The sequence below is a fragment of the Larimichthys crocea genome, chromosome XI (genome assembly GCF_000972845.2).
Source record: "Larimichthys crocea isolate SSNF chromosome XI, L_crocea_2.0, whole genome shotgun sequence".
In the NCBI taxonomy this organism is placed as follows: Eukaryota; Metazoa; Chordata; class Actinopteri; family Sciaenidae; genus Larimichthys; species Larimichthys crocea.
The window spans coordinates 18,100,752-18,110,937 of record NC_040021.1 but is presented as its reverse complement, the minus strand read 5'-3'; the positions used below and the strand labels follow the sequence as shown (position 1 = coordinate 18,110,937).

The 10,186-nt window shown below is 40.9% G+C and overlaps 1 protein-coding gene across 1 annotated transcript; it reads left to right on the top strand.

Annotated features, from left to right (window-relative positions):
• Positions 1–3,910: 3,910 nt before the first annotated feature.
• ephx1 (epoxide hydrolase 1, microsomal (xenobiotic)) lies at positions 3,911–10,186 on the top strand. The gene is made up of 9 exons (XM_019253234.2): positions 3,911–4,240; positions 5,329–5,528; positions 5,622–5,802; positions 5,886–6,104; positions 6,730–6,859; positions 7,032–7,246; positions 7,568–7,676; positions 7,906–8,028; positions 8,562–10,186. Exons 2-9 carry the CDS (start codon positions 5,346–5,348, stop codon positions 8,767–8,769), a joined length of 1,368 nt encoding a protein of 455 aa, XP_019108779.2. The 5' UTR covers positions 3,911–4,240; positions 5,329–5,345; the 3' UTR covers positions 8,770–10,186.

Here is a 10,186-nt window from a genome sequence, read left to right as displayed (position 1 = left end):
TTATTATTTGTTTGGGATATTTAGATTTGCAAGGTTGGTATTTTGGTTTATTTTTTGGTAAATGGGTCACACTGGGCACTTGAGGATATTTAGATAGGGTAGGCACCTTGAGTACCAGCATGCACCTGGGTGGGCCTATGGTTTTTTTAACCAGCACAAGGAGGCAGCAGCAGCCATGGTTTTCCTTGTTCTTTTGTTTGTTTTATTATTTTGAAATAAATCATCACAAAACGCAAGGATTCCGTTTGGACATTCATCTTCTTTTGCCTGCGTTAAACCACATCCCCATGGTGCATCAGTGGCCTTTTAATTTTGTTTGGTTTTAAGTTTAATTTGTTTTTTTGGACAAATGGCCACTACAGTATCATTAGTAACACCTGCATTGCCCTACTATTTCATGTCTATATAGCTACTGTGGAAAAGGTATATTGAATCCAACAAACTTTGCAGGCACAGGCCCCTGAAATGATAAAAAGATGTAACGCACCTTTCACAACACAAACACAACTGTAGTACACGTTTGATAACCGTGAGTGGCGCCATACTGCCTTGACGTCAGGCGTGTTCACGTTAGTACTCAGGTCTTTCTGTGTTTCTGACTTGAATGACCTGTTACACTTACTGGGAACTTTACCCTGTCAGAAGTTGTTTTTTCCGAGTACAACGGAACGCCGCACCAACGCTACATGTGAATACTACATGTCCCATGATACACTCTGGTGTTTCCACAAATATTCAGATTCCAGATAGGTTTCTGTCGCGCATTTTCAATTCATCATACACGGCGAAATACAAGCAATGCACCTTTATAAATAATCGCTTGGCTGCTGCTGTAACACATGTCTGAAGCGGAGTGAGCGAGGACAGAGGAGAGGACGCAAGGGACAGATCAGGAACTCACCGAGAGCGGCAGAGCAGCACAGACCGTGTCCAGCACTTCGCAGGTCAACAGGTAAATTAAGAGAAAAAACAGTTTCTGATGAAATTAAACTGCGTCACTGTCAACATGCAGGTGAAACAATGATGCGTTACAGACCAACTTGTTTTGTTAGTTGTGTTAGTGGAGTGTTTTTATTTGGGCAAATTGAAGATTAAGCTATAGAAACACTTTGTAGCATATGTTGACTGTTAGTTCCTTCGTTACGTTTACGTTTGCTGAAAACATTAAAGTGAGCCGGTTCATCTTAATAATCTGTATACTCAGTGTATAGTTTGTGTTTTTATAATTAGACATGGACACAGTCTGTTTAACCGACTCAGCTAGTCCGTTGCTCGATTAAGTAATTACCGGTATATAACTTAAATGTATAACTCTGGGCCGGTTTAATGTTATATGCTCCCTCCATGGAAGCTTAGCATGCTAACTCTGATGGAGGACTTGTGGACTGTATAATACAGAATCCAGAGTCCCGTGGCATGGTGGGCTGGGGGTGTTTCCATGCTTGCAGTAAGCTCCTTCATGCAGGTCTTAGGACTCAATGGTGGAGGTTCTTTACCTAATCCTGTCAGCTGACCACGAGCACAACAACAATGCCACTTTAGTTTGACTGCTCTAAACTGTTATTGTTCAGTGTTGCACAGTTTCTGCCTGTCATGGGTTACTATTGTGGCTGACACTTATTATGTTACTGACCTCCTATCGATCTATTATTCACCAACAGATCTCTAGCTTTCTGTTGATGATCTAGTTATATCGGGTATAATAAACTACAATATTTAATAGTTTGTTTGCTCTTAATTTAAAGGTACAATCATTACGCTGTGTGTAGCGCCATTTATTAACGATTATGATAATTTTATAACCCTCAGTTTAGAAATGCTCTGGACCCATATAATGATGCATATAATTACCTTTCTGATAGATTTCTGTGATTGCAACAGTTTTGTTGAAGCAAATCTACATGCTTGAATGCAATATTATTTTCATTATGTGAAATATCTTTCTTTCTAATCTTTTCCTTGTTCCATCTCTCCTACATGTTGTCTCACATCCATCCATTCGTCCCTGTCCCAGTGCCACACTGAGCCTCATGTTCACAGAGGTGCTGGTTGCTCTGGTGATTGGAGGACTGATCTTCTTCCTGGTTCAGAATGAACAAGACCCAGGTTCTGAAGACAGAGATGGCTGGTGGGGGGCCGAGCACCCCTTGATGGTGGGGACGACGTCACCATCCGTCCCTTTAAGTCACCACCAGTGATGAAGAGCTGGAGGTTGGATTCTCATTTAGTTTGCCGCTCATGATGCTAATTAACCACTAAGCAGGCTGAAAGAGCCCCCTCATGTCTTCTCTCCATTTCTGTCAGGACCTGTACCGGAGGATAGACCAGACTCGCCCTGTTCCTTCACTAGAGGACAGCCAGTTTAACTATGGCTTCAACTCCCAGTACTGCCAGAAGGTGGTGTCTTACTGGAGAAATGACTTTGACTGGAGGAGACAGTGGACAAACTCAACCAACACCCCCACTTCAAAACCACCATCGAAGGAAGGCTGCACCGCATACATTCATAAAGAACGTATTGTTCTACCTCAAACTGATTTTTTATTTACTGAACTTCCAATCAGGCATTGTATCCATTACCTGCATGTGAGCCAAGAAGGTGCCACAGGGGACCACTCCCATTCCTCTGATATGGTGCATGGCTGGCCCGGCTCTTTCTATGAGTTCTATGGGTTGATTCCTCTGCTGACAGAACCATCAGACCCACCTGACCTTGTGTTTGAGGTGGTGTGTCCCTCCATCCAGGGTACCATTATTTGGTCTCGCATTCTCATGAACTCATGCTGGTGGTCACACTTTAAACCCTCATAGATGACGCCACAAATACTTTACGCCCAAAATAGTCAAAGGGAATGCATTTACCCATGTTCGTGTTCACCTTCAACACACTCTAGTCTGGAGACACTGTTGTCTGTTCATGCTAATGGAACGTCAACAGTTACCTATCTATTATGACTAGGAATGCAGCAACAGGTCTCTTTGACCCTGACACCACAGTGTTGAGATATGGTGGCACCTAGTCAAAGACAAACAATTAATACTGCCGAGGACCAAAAGGCTCACACGTGACCTCGTGTAACCCAAAAAGAGAAAATTCCATAACACTGCAATAAATGGAATAGAGCCTTAATTAGTATCTGTAGGAGCTATTTGTGAAGTTAGTCTTTGTTGTGTTTAGTTGTAAATTTAACTAGCTAATTATGAGTAAGTTTGTTTGATTAAATTTAGTGTTTGCTTTATTTAGATTAGATTTTTTGGTAATATTCTTTGTTATTTGTTTATTTATTATTTGTTTGGGATATTTAGATTTGCAAGGTTGGTATTTTGGTTTATTTTTTGGTAAATGGGTCACACTGGGCACTTGAGGATATTTAGATAAGGTAGGCACCTTGAGTACCAGCATGCACCTGGGTGGGCCTATGTTTTTTTTACCAGTGCAAGGGAGGCAGCAGCAGCCATGGTTATCTTTGTTCTTTTGTTTGTTTTATTATTTTGAAATAAATCATCACAAAACGCAAGGATTCCGTTTGGACATTCATATTCTTTTGCCTGCGTTAAACCACATCCCCATGGTGCATCAGTGGCCTTTTAATTTTGTTTGGTTTAAAGTTTAATTTGTTTTTTATGGACAAATGGCCACTACAGTATCATTAGTAACACCTGCATTGACCCTACTATTTCATGTCTATATAGCTACTGTGGAAAATGTATATTGAATCCAACAAACTTTGCAGGCACAGGCCCCTGAAATGATAAAAAGATGTAACGCACCTTTCACAACACAAACACAACATGTAGTACACGTTTGATAACCGTGAGTGGCGCCATACTGCCTTGACGTCAGGCGTGTTCACGTTAGTACTCAGGTCTTTCCTGTGTTTCTGACTTGAATGACCTGTTACACTTACAGGGAACTTTACCCTGTCAGAAGTTGTTTTTTCCGAGTACAACGGAACGCAGCACCAACGCTACATGTAGAATACTACATGTCCCATGATACACTCTGGTGTTTCCACAAATATTCAGATTCCAGATAGGTTTCTGTCGCGCATTTTCAATTCAGTCATACACGGCGAAATACAAGCAATGCACCTTTATAAATAATCGCTTGGCTGCTGCTGTAACACATGTCTGAAGCGGAGTGAGCGAGGACAGAGGAGAGGACGCAAGGGACAGATCAGGAACTCACCGAGAGCGGCAGAGCAGCACAGACCGTGTCCAGCACTTCGCAGGTCAACAGGTAAATTAACAGAGAAAAACAAGTTTCTGATGAAATTAAACTGCGTCACTGTCAACATGCAGGTGAAACAATGATGCGTTACAGACCAACTTGTTTTGTTAGTTGTGTTAGTGGAGTGTTTTATTTGGGCAAATTGAAGATAAAGCTATAGAAACACTTTGTAGCATATGTTGACTGTTAGTTCCGTTACGTTTAGCTGTCATTTACGTTTGCTGAAAACATTTAAAGTGAGCCGGTTCATCTTAATAATCTGTAATACTCAGTGTATAGTTTGTGTTTTGATAATTAGACATGGACACAGTCTGTTTAACCGACTGCAGCTAGTCCGTTGCTCGATTAAGTAATTACCGGTATATAACTTAAATGTATAACTCTGGGCCGGTTTAATGTTATTATGCTCCCTCCATGGAAGCATTAGCATGCTAACTCTGATGGAGGACTTGTGGACTGTATAATACAGAATCCAGAGTCCAGTGGCATGGTGGGCTGGGGGTGTTTCCATGCTTGCAGTAAAGCTCCTTCATGCAGGTCTTAGGACTCAATGGCTGGAGGTTCTTCTACCTAATCCTGTCAGCTGACCACGAGCACAACAACAATGCCACTTTAGTTTGACTGCTCTAAACTGTTATTGTTCAGTGTTGCACAGTTTCTGCCTGTCATGGGTTACTATTGTGGCTGACACATTATTATGTTACCTGACCTCTCTAATCGATCTATTATTCACCAACAGATCTCTAGCTGTCGTGTTGATGATCTAGTTATATCGGGTATAATAAACTACAATATTTAATAGTTTAGTTTGCTCTTAATTTAAAGGTACAATCATTACGCTGTGTGTAGCGCATTTATTATAACGATTAGGATAATTTTATAAACCCTCAGTTTAGAAAATGCTCTGGACCCATATAATGATGCATAGATTACATTTCTGATAGATTTCTGTGATTGCAACAGTTTTGTTGACAGCAAATCTACATGCTTGAATGCAATATTATTTTCATTATGTGAAATATCTTTCTTTCTAATCTTTTCCTTGTTCCATCTCTCCTACATGTTGTCTCACATCCATCCATTCGTCCCTGTCCCAGTGCCAACACTGAGCATCATGTTCACAGAGGTGCTGGTTGCTCTGGTGATTGGAGGACTGATCTTCTTCCTGGTTCAGATGAACAAGACCCAGGTTCTGAAGACAGAAGATGGCTGGTGGGGGGCCGGAGCACCCCTTGATGGTGGGGACGACGTCACCATCCGTCCCTTTAAAGTCACCACCAGTGATGAAGAGCTGGAGGTTGGATTCTCATTTAGTTTGCCGCTCATGATGCTAATTAACCACTAAGCAGGCTGAAAGAGTCCCCTCATGTCTTCTCTCCATTTCTGTCAGGACCTGTACAGGAGGATAGACCAGACTCGCCCTGTTCCTTCACTAGAGGACAGCCAGTTTAACTATGGCTTCAACTCCCAGTACCTGCAGAAGGTGGTGTCTTACTGGAGAAATGACTTTGACTGGAGGAGACAAGTGGACAAACTCAACCAACACCCCCACTTCAAAACCACCATCGAAGGTAAGGCTGCACCGCTGATACATTCATAAAGAACGTATTGTTCTACCTCAAACTGATTTTTTATTTACTGAACTTCCAATCAGGCATTGATATCCATTACCTGCATGTGAAGCCCAAGAAGGTGCCACAGGGAACCACTCCCATTCCTCTGATAATGGTGCATGGCTGGCCCGGCTCTTTCTATGAGTTCTATGGGTTGATTCCTCTGCTGACAGAACCATCAGACCCACATGACCTTGTGTTTGAGGTGGTGTGTCCCTCCATTCCAGGGTACGGTTTTTCTGAAGCACCACACAAAAAAGGTGAGATTTGTCTCTTCTTGTGTAGTAGTGTAGTGTTTTAGTACAATAATCCCAACTATGAGTAATAGTTTCCTTTCCCAGTGTTATTGTTACTTTAGCTTACAGCAACTTTGGACATTGCCTATAAAGAAGAGAAAAACAGCTTTTTATTGTTTGCACATAAAGAAACAGCTGAGTGAGATATCATGTCTCTACTCTCTTGTACTGGTATTGACAATAGGAGTGTAATTATATACAAATCACGTGCATGTTAAAGGCAATTGGGAAAACATTCAAGACTGTCAATTTACAAAAACACAACTTACACATGTCTAAAGTTCAAGTTCAAAACCTAAGTGCATCTAAAATCTGACTCTGTTCAAATAAAGTCAAAATATTGCAGAGTAAACAGTTAGTAAGTAAGAATACTGCAGGACTGTTGTTGCTGTTGAGTGTTTTACCTGTAGCTGAGTGCGTATATGCATACACACAATGTACAGTGTACAAGTGAATGTTGTTTGATCAGCACCTTCTGCATGATAAAGTAGCACAGTTAATTTCCTGTCAAATCCACTGCTTAATGATGTGGGAATATAGACATGTTTAACTCTTAAGGGTGTGTGTGTGTGTGTGTGTGTGTGAACAGGCTTTGATTCAGTTTGTGCGGCGCGCATCTTCCACAAACTGATGAAGCGTCTGGGCTTCCAGCAGTTCTACGCTCATGGAGGAGACTGGGGCTGGCTAGTCACCACCAACATGGCTCAGCTGGAGCCCAAGTAAGACACACAAACCTCCTGATGGTGTTTCTCATTTTAGAAAGTTTGAACGACCACTCCACCAGACCTTTGATAATGTGTTTTTCTGTATTTCACTTTTTTGTAAATGTTTAAATAATCAATAATTGCTGCTTTTCCTTTGTTTGTTTGTTTGTTTGTTTTCATACTCCAGGACTATCAAAGGCTTGCATGTGAACTTTGCCCCACCCTCCAAGCCGGGGCTGCTCATGACTTTATCCATCATGCTGGGCCGTCGCTTCCCAAAACCTTTTGGTTTTACTGACATGGATATCAAGGGTCTCTTCCCCTGTATGGAGAAAATGGTGGTGGAGTCCATCAAAGAGTCTGGCTACATGCACATCCAGGCCACCAAGCCTGACACTGTGGGTAAGGACTTGGGGGGCCTATTTCAGCAAATTTGAGATCATGTGCTAATATTGACATGTTTAACAGATCAAAAGAGACACTGGAACTATGTGTGATCTACATGTAAAGCAAATTGCTTGTGAAACAGGCCGCAGGAGCATCATCACCATGGAAGATTTTAATTAGTGAGTAGATATGAGCAACAGATGTGAGCATTAGCAGAATGATTACACTAACACTGCACACAGCCAGCAGTAAGGAGGATAAGAGGTTATTTGATTTAGAAAATGTTTCTGTGAGGAGTGGTGAGGAGTTTCTGTTTGACTTTGAGTTTCATCTCAGGTCGAGGACTGAATGATTCTCCAGTGGGTCTGGCTGCCTACATTCTGGAAAAGTTCTCCACGTGGACGAACCGCGACTTCAGGAACCTGCAGGATGGAGGACTCACCAGGTAAATCCTCAAGTATGAGGATACTGCATCAAAGTGTCATACAAACTTGTTCTACAGGAGAAGTATCATATGGTAAGATGGTGTACTTTGCAGATTTCTTCACAGAACTAATCCAACACAGATACAGAACCTATTGATAAATGATAGGTTTCTACAGTAGCAGTAACTCAGTAACATCATAGCAAAACATTGTTGTCATTACTGTAATATGAACTCTTGTGCAATGCAGGAAGTTTTCTCTGGATGACCTGTTGACTAATGTGATGATCTATTGGACGTCTGGCTGCATCATTCCCTCCATGAGGTTCTACAAGGAAAACTTTAGTAAAGGCCTCGACGAACCTCATGCTAAGTAAGTGATGAGCACAGAGTTTACTGTGACTAGTTTAATACACGTCCAGTGTTTCAGTTCTTAAAGAACAGATAACATCAACTAAAAGCTGATTAAATCAAATAATTCAACAGATCTGTGAATCAACAGTTTACAGGGTATTTTTAACATTTTGCTTGACTTTTAGTAAAACAGGTCAAACTTGACTTTATAGCAGAGATGTGTCATTGTTTGGGTCTCTTGCAACTTGACTTTACAGAACATAAATGACTGAGAGACTCATGACTTGACTTGAGACATGATGGCTTGAATTACATTTCCTGACTTGTCTTTTAAGTTTAGGTTTTCCAGTTTATTTGGTTTCCAGAGCTTCACACCCTCCTTTACTGGATGAACATACACATCTAGCAGAATATAAAGCTAACTCAGATCCTGTCTGAATTAATAACTTTCTTAAAATGCTTTGCTCTGTTGGAGGAGTTGGTGAAAAACTAGCTTCATGAACTAGCTAAATGCATTAATTATATTGCTAACACGTCATCGTCTCTCCATAGGATGCCAGTCTACGTCCCCACTGGATTTGCCTGCTTCCCAAACGAGCTCATGCACACTCCCAAACTGTGGGTCAAACAGAAATACCGTAAACTCCTGACCTTCACACCCATGGCCCGTGGTGGCCATTTTGCTGCCATGGAGGAGCCCCAGCTGATGGCCGAGGACATCCAGAACTTCACTAAGACGGTGGAGAGGAAAAATAAATAGTAGCTTGTAGAAAATGGTAGTTTGGCATTGAAGTATTGTTAAGCAGGTGGATAAATGGGAGGTAAAAAGAACACAGTGATAGGAATGGACAGATGGTGGGAACAGGTGGATTGGACAGGAATCAGAAAAGATGATGTGAAAATAAGCAGAGGAAGTGGGAGACTATAAAAACAATATGAGCTAGTTTTGGAGCTACTGTTCAGACTTTCTGTCTCAAGCTTTCGCCTTTAATTTTTTAAATATCTTATACACAAGTTATATTGAAAAGAACAGTGAACTGTATTTACTATGCCCATCACCTGTTGGTCCATAGTAGTATTGACCAATCACGTCTGAGTAGGTTTAAGTTGCATACAGTCTGTGTGGAGAAAAAACAAAAGAGGTGGAACACTTTGGCTGAAATGCAATCTGGGAACCCATCTAACCCAGCTATTATCTGATGATTTAGCTTTTAATGAACTTTATTAGCTTTTTAAAAATGTAACTTCATTCATACACAGATATCTGTTTATAGAGATTAGCAGATATGTGTCTTTCTTAGTTGCTAATTGGACTGCAGAGGAAGTCTTGGCCCAGACGTCTTTCTATCCTTTTATCCGTTATCTGTTTTCTGGATATTCGCTGTCTACACAGAGAGCCCAGAATGATAGGCATTGAGTTCTAGAATTGGTCCTTAACAAACAAATTCACTACACCTGTCACCTTCATTTTAAAGTCGGGAACCAGCATCTATTCATTCTGTCTTCAGTGAGTTCTCTGAGTTCTGCCTTCCGCTGAACTCCTCTCAGCCTTGTAGTGTTGAACAGTTCATGCAGCTGCAAATGGGAGGTCAGGAGGGTACTTGTTGTTATTGTGTTGACAGCCTGAACAAGGTGCCAGGCATTCCTCTGACTGATAGCAGGAACCCTCTTTACTTAAGCCACACTACACACGTGCTGCCATGTCATTGCCTTGAACCTTTATGTTTCATTTTCCTGTATTCTTCCTTTCAAATGTATCCAGAACTAATTTTAGTTTATTTCTTGAATGTATACCACAGTTAATAACAACATAGCCGTGCCTTTAATATATATGTTTAATGTATTTAAAATGTTTTTGACATTTAATGCTTTGATATAATATTAGTCCAGGTTTAGGGGCATGATAGCCTAATATGAGAGCAACAATTCTGAAGAGTTGAATCATTATCAGCGCTCATCATGTTGATCTTGAAGATGTTGAAGACAAGTTTTTTTCTGAAAATGATTTACATAAATAATGAAGTATATTTCATTATTAAGAGTGAAAAGACATTTTCACAATATGGACATTTAGAGTGTATATCTACACTTTTTGCCACTGCTATGTTTTGTCTTCTGCCATACCATTTTAAATCGGATATCTTGGATTGACCAAATAAAATTGAGACTGAGTAGTG